Raw genomic sequence first — 19233 nt, forward strand, 5'->3', positions numbered from 1 at the left:
TTGGATCACGAATCTGTTGAATTGATGAGTATTGCCTGAGTTGGCTGTTAACTTGTCTCACATTGACATAGGTGGGAGTGCAAAATTAATTTCGTAATTGAAGGGTTGGAGATCAGTTAATTGGACATGCACCCAAAACTGGGGTAGATTTTGGGGTGCTCTTGATACCATCAGATATTTTACCTTGCTAAGGTGTTAGTCTGTTACATAGAAAGAAGAAGTTTGTTGGCAGAAATGGAAGGTTCAGAGATAGCCTCATACAAGTCAGTTTTGATTATTGTTAATTGGGTGCACACCAAAATTGGGGCAATTTTGGTACAATCTTTGAATTATCACATATTTCATCTTGAATAAGTTCGGTTTGTCCTTCTTGCCTTTGACCTCCCTAATTTCTTGTACATATTTCATTCTAAAATATTTTATTACCACCCATCCTTTTCAATAAAAATTGTGAGGAAATTCATTTCTTCAATTTTGTGGTTTGTAGTCTCCTTTTACATATCTCAATTCAATTCTCATTTGATACTCCAAGAAACAAATTGTGAGGAAATTCATTTCTTCAATTTTGTTGCTTGTTGTCTCCTTTTCCACATCCCAATTCAATTCTCATTTCATACTCCAAAAATTTATCATTTGCTTTCAATAATTGACAAGCATGGCTGTACTTTTGAATTTATCACTGACAAAGTTTTGACAGGAAATATAATGAGTGCATCAGGACAATACTTTTGATAGGAAGTTGATGGATTTTGGCATCCTAAGCTGGAAAGGATCTGAGTGAAAAGCCTGAAGCTGAAGCAGGTGTTAGCAGGAAAGAGAAGCTCACATTCCTAAGCCGTGCAAAAAAAAAAAATATTAAATTGAATAAAGAAATTCAGATAAATGGGTAGCTTTGAACTCAGATGCGTACGAACATGCAAATTTCAGGGAAAATCAATTGATTATGGGAATGCACATTGGAGAAGGAAAAGAGATAGCCCAAGAGCTAGAATCCAGAATGGAAAAAGGCCTTCACTAATCAGATTGATACATTGAAAGCTCAGTGAGTCAGAAGGTCAACCCTAACAGAGAAACAAATTTGGTTTAGCAATTCGTAATTGTGCGCTTGTTGGAGGATGGCAAAGCCTTGAGAAAACATGCATTCATTCATTCATGAGACATTCATAATTGAGCAAAATAGGTCAGTGCATGCATCATCGCTGCATAAATAAAAATTTTCCAGGCAAGCCAGGAATGACTATAATGATCCCAAGCATCTTTTTCTCAAAAAAAAAAAAAATCAAAAAAATCAAAAAAATCAAAAAAATCTTTTCCAGCCAATTCGGGAATGGCTACAATGATCCCGAGCACCTTTTTCTCAAAAAATCAAAAAAATCTTTTCCAGCCAAGTCGGGAATGGCTACAATGATCCCGAGCACCTTTTTCACAATAAAAAAAAATCAAAAATAAAATCTTTTCTAGCCAAGTCGGGAATGGCTACAATGATCCCGAGCACCTTTTTCACAATAAAAAAAAATCAAAAATAAAAAATTTTCAGCCAAGCCGGGAATGGCCTTGTGATCCCGTGCCCCTTTATTCTCTTGCACAAATATTTGGCCAAGCCGGGAATGGCCTTGTGATCCCGTGCCCCTTTATTTTCCTGCACCAATATTTGGCCAAGCCGGGAATGGCCTTGTGATCCCGTGCCCCTTTATTTTCCTGCACCAATATTTGGCCAAGCCGGGAATGGCCTTGTGATCCCGTGCCCCTTTATTTTCTTGCACAAATATTTGGCCAAGCCGGGAATGGCCTTGTGATCCCGTGCCCCTTTATTTTCCTGCACCAATATTTGGCCAAGCCGGGAATGGCCTTGTGATCCCGTGCCCCTTTATTTTCCTGCACCAATATTTGGCCAAGCCGGGAATGGCCTTGTGATCCCGTGCCCCTTTATTTTCTTGCACAAATATTTGGCCAAGCCGGGAATGGCCATAGTGATCCCGTGCATTTCAATTCTCGTACGAAACTCGGTTGACTATACCTTTGTTTGCCTTTTATTTCATAAAAGACATACAAAGGGGGGCAGCTGTAGTACCCGATTTTCGTCCGGCTAAAATACAAAAAAATACAAAAATGAGAAAAAACACAAAAATGCAAAAAAACACATTTGTTGTACCTATAAGCCCATAAATATTCTCTTTCTTGGATTCTTAAGCCCACAAATACTCATATCTTAGCCCAATTCATACCAACCTATGTTCAACATTTGTTGGCCCATTTCATGAAGAGCTAATTTGCTTGTGTCCACTACCATCTTGACCAATGTCTTGATTATCATTTGAAAGCCCACCACATGATTTGTCAAACCCATTACTATTTCCACCTATACATAAATACACATATATGTATATCTCTCTTGACATCATTCCATGCATCACCATCATTTTAGTGCAAATTGATGTGCAACTCCACTTAAATTCAATGGTGGTGACTCCATTTACATTCAATGGTGGTGAATCCATCATTTTAGTGCAAATTCAATGGTGGTGACTCCATTTACATTCAATGGTGGTGAATCCACTTACTTAGTGCAAATTGGTTATTCAATGGTGGTGACTCCACTTAGGTTGCCATGGTTGGTCATTCAATGGATGGGTAGCTCCTAATTTCCTATAAATAGAGAGCTAAGGGAGAGAGCTAAAGGAGGAGAGCAAGATAGAGAGCTAGGGGAGAGAGCTAAGGGAAGAGAGCAAAAATAGAGAGCTAGGGGGGGAAGAAAAAGAAAAAGAGAGAAAGAAAAGGGGAGAAACTTCTTGCTATCAAGTTCATCAATCATCAAGCTTTCCTGTTATTTTTTTTGCTACAACAATCTTCTCCAATGCGAGCCTCTACAATCAAGGACTTCAAACTGCAGGATTTTCAAGACCCTAATCTGTCCGAGATTAGCAGACTGCTTTAAACTTTGAATTTTGCTCTGAAATTTTGATATAGTGTTTATTGAGGTGTTGTGACATTGTATATAAAATTTCGTTGCATTTCGACCTCATTTGATAGGTGAAATCAGAGTTGAAAAATCTGTGCGCAGTGTGTGGTTTGAAAATCTGTTTTGTGCAAATCTTGATTCTTTGATATGTTGTCATTTCAATTAAGGAAATCATAAGTTGATTTCATTTATCTGGATTATGGACCATATTTGATTTCATTTATGAATTTGCCATAAGTTGGCAATAATGGATTAAATTGGCAAATGACATTTTTTCCAAAAAATCATTTATACCATAAGTTGGTGTTCAAAATTAAACCTACCAAAAGTTGGTAGGGCATTTTATCATTTACATCATAAGTTGGTGTTCAAAATTAAACCTACCAAAAGTTGGTAGGGTATTTTATCATTAACACCATAAGTTGGTGTTTAAAACTAAATCTATCAAAAGTTGGTAGTGTGTCTCCAAATAAAAACTATCATAAGTTTTTAGTAAAATTACAATTTTTTTTAATGCTATCATAAGTTGATAGTATTCTTACAAATCTTTTCCCAAAACTATCATAAGTTGATAGTGTTATTTCAAACCTATTTCCAAATAAAAACCATCATAAATTGATAGTAATATTCCAAGCTTTTTTTCAAACACTATCATAAGTTGATAAGTGTGTTGAAAGTAATAATTCAAACTTTAACAATTACACCTTGTAAAGAGCAAGTTTCCATAAGATCATTTATACCATAAGTTGGTATTGAAAATTAAACCTACCAAAAGTTGGTAGTACATATAATCATTTATACCATAAGTTGGTATTTAAAATCAAACTTACCAAAAGTTGGTAGGGCATTTTATCATTTATACCATAAATTGATGTTTAAAATTAAATCTACCAAAAGTTGGCAGTGTATTCCCAAATAAAAACTATCATAAGTTGATAGTAATATTCCAAACCTTTTTTCAAACACTATCATAAGTTGATAAGTGTTATTTCAAACCCTTTTTCCAAAGCTATCATGAGTTGATAGTATTTTTCATACCAACCTTTTTCTCAAAATAATTATATCTTGCAAAGAGCAAGTTTCCATAAGATAGCCATTAGATTAATCCGGATAACCGTTTTCAAACGGGAGTTGTGGGGTGCCTAACACCTTCCCCACACTCAATCGATCCCTGTACCCTTTTCTCTGGTTCGCAGGTTTTTTTACGGTGTCCAATTGCACCTTAAATCAATTGGTGGCGACTCTAAACATTTTTCATCCTTTCAAACGTCGGACTGCGTCGTGACCCCGGTTGCGACAGATAGTGATCATGAAAGGATAAGATAAGTTTACGACTTTAGGGTTATCTTTTGAAATGAATGGTATTCACACAACTTAGACTCAGGCATCCACCGCTTGGTCTAAAGTTTGTTTGCAATAAATGTTATTTTTAGATTGATGTTGTTTAGGAGGTTACAATCACACACGGTAAAGAGTGTTAAATAGTGCACTTTGCCAATAAAGAGACGACAAAAACAACTTAAAAAGACTTTGATAAGAATTCTCTTTAACCCCAAATTTAGGTAAAACTTTGGCAAGACTTTTTCTGTTTGAGGCTCATCTTTGAAGTAATTAACTTTGGATACACGGCTGCATCTTCAATACAAGTCTTATGGAATATTGTCTTTTTTTCAGGAGTTGAACAGCTCTATCACTAAGGCACTTGTTCGTCTTTTGAAATATCTGAATCAATATCTTTTGTTTGGGATTCAAGTAATATTTTCTCACATTTGCAAACATGTTTTTAGTACATCTAATTAATATGGCGTGACAAAGTCCCGTACCTTTTCAAATGACTAAAAACATGATCATGAATCAACTATGACAAAGTATTTTGGCCTTCGACTGTTTAAAGTACATCCAGTTAATGTGAAATACTAATTTCTCATATTACAATTAAAGTTTCTTCTTATATAAAGGCTTGGTGAATGACAATAAGAATCTTAGAAAATCCGAATTAAGGATCCAAAATAAAGACTCATTGACCAAGACTTTGGACACTCCTTGTTTCCTGACACTGAGAACTCGACCGGTCCATCCAAACCAATCTCATCAAACACAACAATGCATAACAACGATTTGGAATCAGATGCAAGAGCTAGGGAGGTTGTTTAAGTAAAGTAGTTTATCTCATCATGGAAGAACAATTGGTTTCCTCTATCAAAAAAGGTGTAGTGAACAACTGGCTCTACATGATAAATTTCCATCTTCTTGACCTGTTAAAAAGGATTCGGGAGCACTACGTATCCCTAACGAATTCAGCCATAACATGTAATTAGACAAAGTAATAATGAAATTTAATATAATTAGATAACGTAATTACTAAAATCAATGTAATTAGACAACGTAATAACAAAATTCAATGTAATTACATAACGTAATATTGTTATGGCCGGTTATGAGAGAAATTGTTAGGGATATATAGAGTTTTTGAAAAGGATTTGTCAAAGTCTCTTTCTCTTGGAAAATATTCATAAACAATATTATAAGTGTTGAATCTATAATATTTTTAGAACTCGTACGTTGAGCCATATAACGCAAATTAAAAAAAAATTATATCTGATTAGAATGAATAAATTAATAGATTTGTATTTATTTTGAATCATTCTAAACATCAATAAACTACTTTATCACATAAATTGTGAATTTTTCTACTTGTAAGGTCATCCGACTATATTAATATATTTTGGATGAAGTAAGGACTTGGTCATTGACTTATTGACTTATACTTTTCTTGATCTTTTTATCCTGACAATAGTTTCTCAATTATTGATGTTTAGTGCTCTAGTTATGAAAGTAAGCTGTAATGCATATTCAATACTTTTTACTATAAATAGTCTTCTCCACTTGTTCCGATAAATTGCACCATTCATCTCTAAAACTTCATTTTACTCTTACCAAATTGTGATATTGATGGGGCAGTACAGTCGAATCCTCTACTTTCTCTTCTTGTTTCTGAGTCTTGAGTTTTGTTCTTCATCAATTCCCCCCTTTTCAGCCAACACGACATTGCAGTTGTGCTCCCATTATGACAGGCTTGCCTTGATTGAATTCAGAAATAGCTTTTCACTAAAAAGTGATGATTGTCCAGGTTCTTATCCAAAGACTAAGTCATGGGAGAAAGGCGGGGATTGTTGTTCTTGGAATGGTGTTACTTGTGATACTGTCACTGGTCAAGTGATTGGGCTCGACGTCAGTTGTAGTTGGCTTGGAGGCTCTTTGTATTCCAACAATAGCCTCTTTCGACTTTTACACCTCCGGAAACTCAATCTTGCTCATAATTATTTTAGAGATTCAACGATATCTCCCGAGTTTGGTCAGTTTAAGAGTTTGACACATCTTAATCTTTCCCATTCTTCCTTTTTAGGTGAAATCCCATCTGAAATCTCTCACCTCTCCAACCTCGCTTCTCTTGATATTTCTTCTAATGCTTTAAGGATTGATGATCTTCCCCTTCAAAGACTTGTGCAAAATTGTTCACTTCTGAAACAACTTCTCTTCGAGGGTGTGGACTTGTCATCCATCGATACAAATTCTTTGATGAATCTCTCATCTTCTTTGACAGATCTAACACTCAATGGATGTAGATTGCAAGGGAAGTTCCCAAGCAACATTCTTTACTTGCCGCACCTGCGCATACTCGATTTATCACACAATGAACTCCTCAACATTCATTTGCCAAGGTCCAACTGGAGTAGTCCTCTCCAAGAACTGCATTTTAATTTCGTGCCTTTCACAGGGGAGCTGCCTGAATCAATTGGTAATTTGAATTCCTTGAAGCAATTGACTATTGTAGCATGTAATTTCACAGGATCAATTCCAACGTCGATGGGCAACCTACAGCAACTAACTCATTTTTATGGTGATGGCAACAATTTCAATGGTAGTATCCCATCTTCCCTCACAACTCTCTCAAAGTTGGAAGTGTTGTCGATTCCAAACAGTAAGTTGGTTGGTCCTATTCCTAATTTTTCGAATCTATCAAAATTAGTTAAGCTAGACTTATATTCGAATTCGCTCAATGGAACCATACAATCAGTTTTATACAACTTACCTTCTTCATTGCATTCTTTGCGTCTCACAGACAATCAATTCACTGGTCCTATCAATGAATTTCAATCCCAATCTCTTGAGGGACTTGGTTTGGGTCGTAACAAGCTGAATGGTTCTGTTACACGCTCAATCTTTAATCTTGTTAACCTCACATGGCTTGATCTGTCATCGAATAGCTTTAGCGACACCTTGGATGCATCCATGTTCTCAAAACTCCAAAATCTTCAATTCCTTGACCTTTCAAACAATAATTTGACTGGATTGCTGCCAAGTCCAGTCAAAGTTCAGACGTACCTGATTTCAAACAATAATTTGACAGGGCAGATACCTTCTGTGATTTGCAATACTAATTTGAGATTTCTTGACCTTTCAAACAATGGATTTTCCGGAACTATTCCACCATGCTTCAGAAAAATGAGCCAACGTCTTCAAGTTCTCAATCTACGAAAGAATAAATTCAGTGGCGAAATTCCGGATATTTTCAATGAGGGATGTGAATTAATTTCTCTCCACCTCAACGACAATCAACTGGAAGGGTCTCTGCCAAGATCATTAGTGAATTGCCAACTGCTGGAACTTCTAGACCTTGGCAACAACCGAATAAATGATACGTTCCCTCATTGGTTGGAAAGTCGCATAGGACTGCAAGTTCTTATCCTGAAGTCCAATAGTTTTCATGGTTCTATACGAGATTGGAAGCACTATCTTTGTTTCTCCATGTTACAAATATTTGACATCTCAAACAATAAGTTTTCTGGCCCGTTGCCAAATAGATATTTTGAGAATCTAAAGGCTATGATGAGAACTGAAGAAGATTCAGGTGATGGAGAATATCTAAGGGTAAACATGTATCCATATCAAGATTTTGTTGTGTCTGTGATCATGAAAGGGCAGGAGTATCAATTAGTTAGAATAATAGTAACATTCAAGATCATTGATTGCTCGAATAACAAGTTTCGAGGAGAGATTCCGGACATCATTGGAAAGCTTATTTTTCTCAAAGGCCTCAACTTTTCACATAACAGCATTGGAGGTGGCATCCTGTCGTCTTTGGGAAATTTGAGAAATCTTGAATGGTTGGACCTCTCTTTAAACATGCTTACGGGGAAGATTCCAGGACAATTGACAGATCTAACATTTCTTTCACAGATAAACCTCTCCCATAACAAGTTCGTTGGACCCATACCCCGAAGCCCGCAGCTCGACACATTTGACAATAGTTCCTACGAAGGAAATTCAGGGTTGTGTGGTTTTCCATTATCAAAAAGTTGTGGTAGTAATAATGGTGCTCCACCACAATCACAACCATTGCTTGGCGAAGAGGATGATTCTGGAAGTGGGTTTGATTGGAATATCATAATGATGGGTTACAGTTCTGGACTAGTTATGGGATTGTCTCTAGGATATATCGTGCTTGTAACAGGAAAACCACAATGGTTAGTGAGGCTCATTGAAGGAAGATGGCTTAAGCAACTGAAAAGGCCAAATCAAAGACAAAGAAGAAGAAAAGGCTAGAATGTGGAAGATATGATCAGTGAGTATTTCTTCTTATATTTATATTAAACTATGTTGCTCCTTGTATGGTTAGATCATTAGCATGTCTTCATGTATATTCTATAATTTCTAGAGTTTTCAATAAATTCTCTCCTTTTGTTTTGTATTTTGTAGGAAAACTAAAGTAGCTTACCAAATTTGAATAAAGAAGAAGTCATTTTCAGCAAGAAGAAACTGTTTCAAAATTGCTTTAGCTTTGTTCTGTAAAAACGAGAAATCCTCTTCTGTATGAAATAAAATGAAATGATACTTGTCCTTCAAGTTCATCTTTCATTTCTTCTTGTAATAGCTATGGTGTAATAGTTTCAGTATAGGTGAATTTCAGTTTGTTTACTTTTTGAAAATGAACTTGCTTCCACAACATTCAAATCAAAATCAACAACGTTTAGAGAGAGCAGAATAACATTAAAACAGCGAATATTATTCCACAGTCAATTTTTTGTCGTAGTCGGGGGTTTAAAACAAATTTCACCACAGGTGGAGTGGTAATATCACATCGGAATTTATAGATTAAACAAAATCAAACTCTCAATGGATCGTGATCCATGTATGAAACACCCAGCTAAAATCTCCATTTTTTTCTTCAGATTAGGCCAGTTGAAGGGGAGAAAAGAACCAAGTACCTGTTAGATGAGTCAATTACAACCTTCAATGTCGACAACCAGAAAACCTAGGACAATTACCTATTTTCTGTTTTCTATGTTTTTTAAAATGTGCAACCAAATGTGTTTTTGGAATGTTTTGAAAACAGAACACATATGGTAAACATGCAAACCAAACGCACCCTTAGCTTTGTGAGATCTTTATTCTATCTATTGTGGGTTTTATGGGGTTAGTATTGCTTTACTTTCTTTTACATTCAAACAATTTTACTTCTCACATGCTCAAATTTCTATGACTTTCTGTATTTTCTGGAAATTGAAGTTGCTGTTAATAGTTCGATGGTAGAGCTTTAAGATTTGCAATTTCACAAAACAAGGTTCGTTTTTGATAATACTAGAATCTTCCGTTTGATTGAAAAAAATTAGTCAATGATTTTTAGAATTTTGCAAAGTTCTTAATGATCCAAAGTAATCACTGATGGAATACGAATTTGCCGGTCCTTGTACTGAGACCCTTATAACGTGCTACAACTCTGACTCACTTTTAAGTTTGTGATCATCATAGCAGACAAAAAATAAGCAAAGTCAATAGTAGGCCCTGCTCAATTACTCACCATCATACTATAGAATTAGGCGTGACAAAACTCTATCCGGTTCAAAGGATTAAATTTGTCCAACCCGCATTAAACTAAGTTTCGACATAAATTATATGTTTGAAATTTGGATTCAAATACAAAACTTGTATCTGGCTTCAAATTGGGTGCAGGTCCACACACACATATATTGTCTGGTTTACTTGTTTAAACCCTAACCCGGATTAGATTATTATCCGATTTACTTGTTCGGACTTAAATTAATTCAGGTTTCGTTAATTAAGTACGTCCAAAATGTATCTGGATTAGGATCTGAATATGTAAATATTTCATAGACACGTGATATTGTCCGACCCGAAACCCTTTTTTTTGCCACCCCTAATAGAATCAGCCTTCAATACCCCAAATAGTTGCACAATTGTTGGTGTTCATTGTGAAAACATGATGTAATGTGTATTGCAGACTTTTGTTGTTCACTCTTGTTCATGCATATTTTTCCTCACATATTGTGAACCAACTAATTGAGTTCATATTGAACGACATAAATGGATCGCTATATTGACTGCCTACTATCCCTGGAGTATTAACATCTCTTGGTGCAAATTGAGTCAAGTCATACTCGAACGGGCCTAAGCCATTTAAATTAGGGGCAATTATCAATAGGTCCACAATTAGGAAGACTTGTTCCAATATGGATAGTCAAAAAATAATAATTATAAGGACACAGTTGATTAAATGACATAGATGTTGTAGTGAACAAAAAAATGAACACCATGCTAGCCGAATTTCTCCTTGAATTGTGAGAGGGTGGTTGGCCTAAAACTCCTTCAAGATCCGGCTGCCCTTACCATGAAAACAAAGGTGATCAACCAACTCGACAGCTATTGGACGACCGAGGGCACTCCAACGCTAAAGTCAGTCTTCAAGGTAATCACAAAATAGAGATGATGCCCTTCTTTATATAGTGAAGGGGTTTAATGTTTGTACAACTCCTTTGGGGTGATTCTAGGGATTACCTGATTTAGTGAGAGATTAAATCCCGAAATCGTGGGCCCAATGTTAATGATCAGGTCAACCTATTGGAGTGACCAATAGGCTTATGCCATGTGGTTGTCTTGGAATATTCCCCAACAACAATTGTGATTTGTGATAAAGTACAACCATGTTGTTGTCTTCGGCTTCTCTATGACTCGGACGGGCCTGGGTTCTATTTCTTGGATTGGATCCTGCCCAAAGTCCGACTACTTGGACCGAATTCGGGCTGGCCTGGGCCCAAGCTCTAGGCCCTGCCCGAGCCCAATCATGGCCAAAATAAATAAACAAATAAGGCATCAAGTGTTCTTATATTTATATCATTCGTCTCATATGCCAATGGTAAGTTTATTGGATATTATTTAGTATGATTTAAAGTTAACTCTGTAACATTGTTTGTCACTTTTGGTTCTTACACATAGGTGATCTTTGTCGTAATATGCACGCTTTCTAACGAACAAACTAGTAGTAGAAATGAATCAATTATTCTTCACCCCTACTAGTAATGACAGTTTGAGTGTTCAGGAATTATGTGTTAATTGCTTATTATATATGCCGTGGTTGTATTTTTACGTTTATCTTTATGCAGCAGTGTATCCTAAGATAGCCTATCCTACTAGACTGTTTCAAAGTAACTTCAGGTAGGCTATGACTTCTATGCTTCGGGTCAGGATAAGCACGGGCCAAGTATTCTAACTCAGCAGACATGGATTAGAATATTTATGGGGCAATTGCGACTTTTATTAAATGTTAGAATAGAGTTGTGTTTTATCATAAACACTCTGTCTAGGTTTTAATTAAACGAATACTTGAGTTGTTGAAGTCAATTTAGGAACCTTGGATCTCAAAAGATTTGAAGTCTAAGGCAATTAGGGTTCTTGAAAAGTTATATATATTTGCCGTTCAAGACTTTCAAGACCACTTAAAGTTAGTGCACAAATACAAAGACAATTTCTTTCAAGTTTCGGATTTATTTGGTTTCATGAGTTCTTGATAGTTGGAGAAGAACCCTGGCGTGTGTATGGGCCAAAAACCATTGACCCAAAATACTTGAACATAAGTCGAAAGGCCAGGTGAGGCCCATGGTTGGATCGGCCCAAATATCCATCTGAAGGTACATTGGGCGCAAGTCCAAGCTAAAGGTCAAGGCCCACGATTAGATTAGGTACAAGACCAGGCCCAAGGCTTTATATGTCAAATAAGCCTCGGATTGGGCCACAGACCCAATTAAGGCCCAACGAAGAAGCTTGTCTGTACGGTCTACACTTGTTGGTCACGTGACTTGGAATACTATAAATAGAAGAAGACCCCTCCTCATTTACTCTCTCTGGTATCTCTCTCTCTATCTTAAAGTCTTTCACTTCTCTCACTTAAATATCTCCCACCGTTGACTGACTTGGCCGTCGAAGCTTGTTCGGTCGACACCATATCGGTGTCCAAGTTTGACGGTCAACGTTCTTTGATCTTGCAAGTTGTCATAGGCCTCGATCGACGATAACAAATTGATTATAGATTTTAGGATCTACAGCGTGAGACACCTTTTGGTGGAGTGTGCCACTTATTGGTAGAGTACCTGACAGCTTTTCCTCAACATGAATGCTTTCGGTGACAACAAAAAGCTTTTGATAATTCGGCACGAATGACGTCCCCTTCGTTCCAACGCTCCTTAATATAACTCCTTAGTTCCTTCCCATATATTCTCTCACACAGTGACCTCAATTTAGAGTTAATTGAACTTTTAGTCACTGAAAGATGGTGCTTATTCTAACTCAGTCCCTCAATTTCAGAATGTTTCAACTCAGTCACCCAAAGTTTAAATATGTTACAACTTCATCACTTGGGCAAGATTTCACCAAATCCGATCAGTCAAACTTTAGTTGACCATTAGATTACCGTCAAATACAACAACATGGCATAACAGAATTTGCTGACCAGGCTATTGTTGCTTACGTGGCTTTAGTGGAAACAAAAAAAGCTCCAAAAATAGATGACCACTTCGCGAAACAAAACCTAAAACTCTTTTCTTCAAATCCCTAAACTCTCTTCTCCAAAAATCGATTACCAGCTCTCTTGGACGACCTTACTAGACTCGTGCCATCTCTGGTTCAAATCTCTGTTTCAGCTCTCTTGCACGACCTCGCACCCATACCAGCTCTCTCTAAGACCTCTCAACCGCGAAGCATCTCACTCCTCAATGATTGTGCAACTTCAATTCATCTCTTGTAAGAATCGATTCATCTCTAGTTCTGGGTGTTTCAATTCTTAACTGCTTATTGCTAATTTGGCCCAATCTTCATCTAATTTCTATTCTGCTCTGTTTTTTGCTATATATGCTTCTATGATTGTTTTGGTTCTTGGTTTAGGTTAGAAGGGAGTTGTTGCATCTGGTAGGTTTTGGTTCTTAGTTTGGATGTAATTTTGGACCATCTGTTATAGTTTAGGAACTGCTGCAAAAATCCAAATGTAAAACATGTTTTGTTTTGGTGTTGGAACAAATATGATTTGGTATAATTATTAACTTTAATTTTGCTATGTTCTTGAACGTACTACAGGTCTGTTTTCTGTATATTTTTTTTACAGGTGGCAATTGCAAATCCACGTCAGCTTTGGACATCTCTGGTCAACTCCCCATGTAATCAGTTTGACTGACCTGATTTGGTGAAGTCTTGCCCGAGTGATGAAATTGTAACATATTTGAACTTTGGGTGACTGAGTTGAAACATTTTGAAATTGAGGGAGTGAGTTGGAAGAAGCATCATCTTTCAGTGATCAAAGTTCAATTAACGACGTGATGGGCGACGACAATGGTTCGTCAAAGGCCTTGCTTGATCTTCCTAAGAGGCTAAAGATTCAGACCGGAGGGCTTCGAAATGGCGGGTGATGGGGGCCTGGATAGAGAAGAAGTGGGCGTCGATATTGGACCAGGAGAGGGTGGAGAATGAAGAAGAAGAGAGGAGTGAGATTGCAAGTATTGGTCGAAGATAGAAACGACATCGTCTGGATCTTTCCGACACGCACCGTATAATACCAAGGCCCATTATAGGAAATCAATTGTGCAAACCGAATTAATTATTTTTCCTCCTAATTTACGTTAAAAGTTGTCGAATTCTCCAAACAGAAATCGGATTAGTTTCTCTATATAAAGAAGCGTTTGATGATCAACTCCAACAAAGAGAAAGAAAACTGAACAGAATTTTGGCGGAAAATTCCAAGAAGTTTTCCTAGAAAGTTTTTGTAAGTAAAATACTTTGACAGTGAACAATGGCATCAACTTCTGCTACAATTTTGTGGTGCAATCACTGTAGTACATACTGCAGAACTACATGTAGTGGTAAATTCATGTAAGTAAACCCATTCCCTTGAAACGAATTTTGCGTCCTTCGATCAATATTTAATATATATTTTTTTATTGATATATATATATTTATGCAGGTGTTGTCCTACATGTGGAAAAGTTCTTGGAGAACGCATAGCAAAAAAAGCTAGAGAGCTTAAGGGGAAAAGATGGACTAAAACGAAAAGCATCAAACACAATAAAAAACGAATAAACCTGTTTAGGTTTCTCAGTTTATGTTGACTTAAATTCTGATTATGTTTTCTTTAGTTTTATATTTCCTTAGTTTTTATTTTTGATTTTTTGCTTTATTCCCTTATACGGGGGCTTTGTATTTTGTAATATCTCGAATCAATATTATCAACCTTTTATTTTAAATCCAATGTTTTTTTTTTTTTTATTTTGCAACAATAATGTCCAAAGACAATCATGATGACCAAAGAAGCTGAATTTCACACAAGATGATTTAATTTGACTTAAATGTGAAGGGATAACAAAGGTCCTATTGATGAAATGGGAGCACTATATATCCTAGCAAAATATATCTCAAATACATCATAGTCTATGTGACATAGACACATCACTATGTGATATGGAAAGTTGGATGATTTGTTATTTTTTGGGGACAAAAATACCCTCATTCTTTGGTCTAATTTCTTTTCCTATATATGCTGACATCATTTGATGACATTATAAATTTTTAATCCATTGCATGTATAGCATGAGAAAATTCATTGCTTATTCTAAAAACATTGAAATTTGATAGTTTAACATATATATTATTGACAAACAACTAGAATTGACCAATTATATGTCGTAATCCTCGCTCGGATCTAGGCACCAAATTCATCGAGAATTATGTAATTTGAAGCGTGAAATTACTTAAACAAGAAGTGAATCTTCTACTACTTTTGCAACTGAAACCATGCAATTTGCAAAATTACGAGATTGAAATAGCTACTTTGGAAAGACGAGATAATTTCATTTTCAATGCTAGCTTGTGTGGAAATAAATTTAACAGGTGTTTGATAGAACTTATAACTGACGCTTATAAACTGAGAGAATTATTTTTATTTGTAATTTTTTAATTATTATTGCTTTTATTTCATTATAAATATTTATGTATAAATTTTAAGATATTTTATACAAATAAAATTATAATTATTTTTAAAAAATATAATATTAAATATAACTTAACTAAATTTAAAAAAAAAAAAAAAGAGTTATCATAAGTCAGCGGTTTCAGATAAGCTTCAATTCGAAACTCCTTATCATAAGCTGGCGGTTGCCCGCAGCTTATAAGCTAGCAGCGAGCTTCTTACATAGCTTTTTTGGGACTTCGACCAAAGCAAGATTCAAGTCCTTTTAACACTAATAATAATATTTCAGTAACATTACTTGTGAAAAAAAAAATCCACACAAGGAAGAATTGAATCTTATCAAGATAATTTACTCCACAAAGATGTCATTAAAGCCCGAATCACGTCTACACTACTACAAAATAAAAGTATGTCCTAATTATTCTAACATTACATTTTTTTCAACTCACTTGTGTTGAAAGTGAGGATTGATGCAAATGGAAAGGTTGGGAACAAAAATGGCTCAAAGGGACGTGGTGTCAACAATGGCTTCCAGTATTTTCTTTTCCATCTCACGTTCATCAATCCACAATGAACTTTTTCTGCGCAAAAGCTCATTATTCTCTTTCTTCTTCTCTTCCCTCTTTGTTTCCTTCATCTTCCAATTCTCAAGTTTCTGTGCTCTTTCTTTCAACTGCATGGATCAAAATTAAGAAGCTAAGAAACTCAAGGAATATTTTCTCTTCACAGAATTTCTTTGATTACAGAAAAAACCTCCAAAATATGCATGAGTAAAGAATTTCATGAGCTACAACTCCTCACCGTGCCATCAAAGTCAAACACAAGTAATATGAATTACTCCAATAAAGTCCATCAGTTGTTTTCAACAAGCTAACATAAAAGAGACACCCACGACCTCAATTAAGAAACCAAGAAACTAGTGGAAATTTTTCTCTGTACAGCATTTCCTTGATTACAGGAAAAAACCTCCAAAATATGCATGAGCAAATAATTTCATGAGGAGCTACAACTCCTCATGGTGCCATCAAACAGAAGTAATATGAATTACTCCGATAAAGTCCATTAGTTGTTTTCAACTCCTCTCTTCCCTCTTTAATAAGGACACGTTTAATGTCTATGCACTTAGTCTTAGAATGTTGTACTAGATTTTTATATAAACTACTAGTAATAGAACTGTCATGTAAGAAAAATGAAGGAATTTTAAAATATGCCATGGTTATTCAACATCTTTTTATCCAAAGTAGCTGTTTGCAACAGCTAACATAACAGACACACACAATCTTTGATTAGGATCAATATGTCTACTACTCCTTTTCCATATTGGATAGTAGCAGCCTACTCTTCATCAAAACAATCCCCATATGCACAAGCCAAAATTGGCCCAAAAAAATGAAGAAAAGAACAAGTCATAGGAAGTGTTTAGGAAATCACTTGCCGCCACATTGCCTTTAGACCATGAAAAGTTTGGGAAACAGGTTGTAATTTCATAGGCATAAACTAGGTTGTGAGCAACAACCATGTCTCCGCTCCCATTGCTACTCCATGATAAAATTCTTTAGCATAAAAAGAAAAGGACTGTTTTCTGAATAAAATCCTTTTGAAAAGATTAAAAAAAAATTCCAAAAATGGGCATCGTCATGTGAACTTCAGTGATTCCTCAGCTTTTAACTTACGGGAAAATTTAGATTCGGGAACCCAGTGCCTTTCTTTTGCTACATTTTTCCAACAAACCGAACACGTACATCATACAATCAACCTCAGCCCAGGTGGACTTCAAGCAACACAAGCTTTTGTCACATTTCAAACATGGTTCTTATCCCACATATTCCCATTATCCAGTAAAATGATTTCTTTGGGGTGATTCTGTGGAGAATAAGAAGCTGCGCCTGGCTAATTGAAGTTGTATCAAACTCCCAAAAGAAGTTGGAGGCCTTGGGATCAAATATTTGCTCACTTTTACTAAGGCGCTTCTTCTTAAGGACAAGATGCACCCCTTGGTAACTCTCACTTTCCTTGGCAATGGATATGGAAGTCTAAGGCTCCTCCTAAAGTGGCTTTCTTTTGCTGGGAAGTTGTGTGGGGTAGAATATTGACGATAGACAACCTATAAAGGAGAGGCTATCCCATGGTGAACAGATGCTATTTATGTAAGGCAGGCCTGGAATCAATTCCTCACATTCTCCTGCACTGTCCGCTGTCTTCACAGGCTTGGGCAGATGTTTTTATGATGTTGGGATTCTGCCGGGTCTCAAAATCTTCTACGGACAAGGAGTTAATTGCCTGGAGGTATATAGGGAGGGACAAGCGCCAAAGAAGATTTATCCAATTGATTCAATGTCTGTGAGGTGGATGATTTGGATGGAAAGGAATAACAGAACTTTCAACAACAAGGAATCCAACACAGACACTTTTTTTGATAGTTGGTTTGATTGCCTTAAATTTTGGAGTTCTCCTTTTTCTGGAAATGTTTTTGAGCTTTTGAACATTGCTCCTTTATAATCTTTCTGGGCTGCACCTCCTTGACGTTTTAATAAAATTTTCCATTTAAAAAAAAAAAAAAACAGAAGGACACTGAGGCATGATCAACCGTGAATAACCTCAACCTGTTAGTGTTAAATATATACCCCAAATTCCAATTTTGTTCTTCTGTCAGCACTCAGCCGTTCATCAGCTACCAAACATTGCTCTCTATTACAAAACTACCACAACCCCCCACCCAAGTAGAAGAAATGAAATTTTGAACCCTCAACTTCAATCCTTCCTACGTAAAGCCATAGAAATAACCAGTAAAGTAAACCCAATATTTAAATTTTAATCCCTGGGTTCCTAACTTTCTATCAGATTTCCCTCACTATGAAAACCCGAAAGTAAATCTCATTGTCAGTTTTGCGCAATCCCCAGAAAAACCCATCAACCAAAAATAACGCAGGAACATATGCAAACAACAATCAAATGCAGTTAAAAGTCGGATTCACATACAAGGGCTTGTCGAAACTCCTCCTCAGCAACCTTCCGTTCCTGGGCACGGGCTTTCGCTGCCTCGGCTTTCAGCTTCTTCCGCTCTTCATTGGCAGCCTTGAGGGCGTCTCTCCTGGCCTCGTCTTTGCGCTGCTTCTCTAGGCGCATGAGCTCCACCTCGCGTATATATTCCTTGCGAACTTCCTTGACCTTCTTGGCGTAGTCTCTCCTCAGCTGGGCCAGCTGCTTCTCCGCCTCTTTAGGGTCCTTCAACGTATTCCAGCTGCCAATGAACGTACTGGGTTTAAGGAAGTTGTGCGTGTTTTGATGGTTTTTGTGGTGTGTGGAGGCGGTGGTGCAGAAGGAACGGACGGTGCGCAGGAGGGAGCGAGAAGAGGCCATGTGCAGCCTTTTCTGATTCAAAATCGCCTCTTTAGCGTCCTTCGGATAGTTTGGCTCCACAATCAATGTGGCTGGATGTGATCGAAGGGAGTTGGGTTGCGGAGGGAGGAGATGAAGATTGAAGGGTATGTGTTGGGTGGGTTTTAGGTGCGACCATGGGCTTGCGTATTTGTTGGGCCTTGGGCTATTGTTTGTTTATTGGGCTAGATAGCATGTCTTGGGCCAGAATCATGCCAGGCCTGGGATTTCAGTATGAAAAATGTGTACTTTTGTTAATTACATTGTAATTAACACAAAACCAAGTGATGAGAGCATGATGAGTATCCCACATCGAAAAAATAGGGCTACCAACTCTAGTTTATAAGGATCCAAGGCACCCTCACCTGGTAAGCCGGTTTTCTGGGTTGTAGTTCTACCTTGGGCCTTATGGGCCGGTGTGGGTATTCATCAAAGCATGATGACACTGATTGATGTGCTTTTCTTTTCTTTTTGCAGTAGTGATAGTTGACCCAATTTTTGGTGACTCAAAAGAATCCAAATCTATGTACTATTGTGATTAGGATGCTGACTGAATGTGAGAGAAAATGATAATCCAAAACATGTGAGA

At 36.7% G+C, this 19233-nt stretch overlaps 2 protein-coding genes and 1 long non-coding RNA gene across 3 annotated transcripts; 2 read left to right on the top strand and 1 right to left on the bottom strand.

The window, feature by feature from the left end:
• Positions 1-5872: 5872 nt before the first annotated feature.
• Positions 5873-8772, top strand: LOC119996335 (receptor-like protein 9DC3). Its single transcript, XM_038842924.1, has 2 exons — positions 5873-8585; positions 8720-8772. Exon 1 carries the CDS (start codon positions 5912-5914, stop codon positions 8564-8566), a length of 2655 nt encoding a protein of 884 aa, XP_038698852.1. The 5' UTR covers positions 5873-5911; the 3' UTR covers positions 8567-8585; positions 8720-8772.
• Positions 8773-12825: 4053 nt separating this feature from the next.
• Positions 12826-14537, top strand: LOC119997701. The gene is made up of 3 exons (XR_005468067.1): positions 12826-13054; positions 13413-14173; positions 14265-14537. It is a non-coding gene; the product is annotated as an uncharacterized LOC119997701 (long non-coding RNA).
• Positions 14538-15593: 1056 nt separating this feature from the next.
• On the bottom strand, positions 15594-18742 carry LOC119996394 (vicilin-like seed storage protein At2g18540). The gene is made up of 2 exons (XM_038843002.1): positions 18246-18742; positions 15594-15939 (listed from the first exon to the last, which is right to left on the bottom strand). Exons 1-2 carry the CDS (start codon positions 18624-18626, stop codon positions 15769-15771), a joined length of 552 nt encoding a protein of 183 aa, XP_038698930.1. The 5' UTR covers positions 18627-18742; the 3' UTR covers positions 15594-15768.
• Between the last annotated feature and the right edge of the window lie 491 nt (positions 18743-19233).

The sequence above is a fragment of the Tripterygium wilfordii genome, chromosome 4 (assembly GCF_013401445.1).
Source record: "Tripterygium wilfordii isolate XIE 37 chromosome 4, ASM1340144v1, whole genome shotgun sequence".
NCBI classification, from domain to species: Eukaryota; Viridiplantae; Streptophyta; class Magnoliopsida; order Celastrales; family Celastraceae; genus Tripterygium; species Tripterygium wilfordii.

Bases quoted from the DNA above. Each gene is read 5' to 3' on its own strand.
- LOC119996335 (XM_038842924.1), top strand. From the start codon at position 5,912: ATGGGGCAGTACAGTCGAATCCTCTACTTTCTCTTCTTGTTTCTGAGT.
- LOC119996394 (XM_038843002.1), bottom strand. From the start codon at position 18,626: ATGGCCTCTTCTCGCTCCCTCCTGCGCACCGTCCGTTCCTTCTGCACC. The intron at 15,940-18,245 runs GTATGTGAATCC...TGATCCATGCAG, and splicing joins AGGAGTTTCGACAAGCCCTT to TTGAAAGAAAGAGCACAGAA.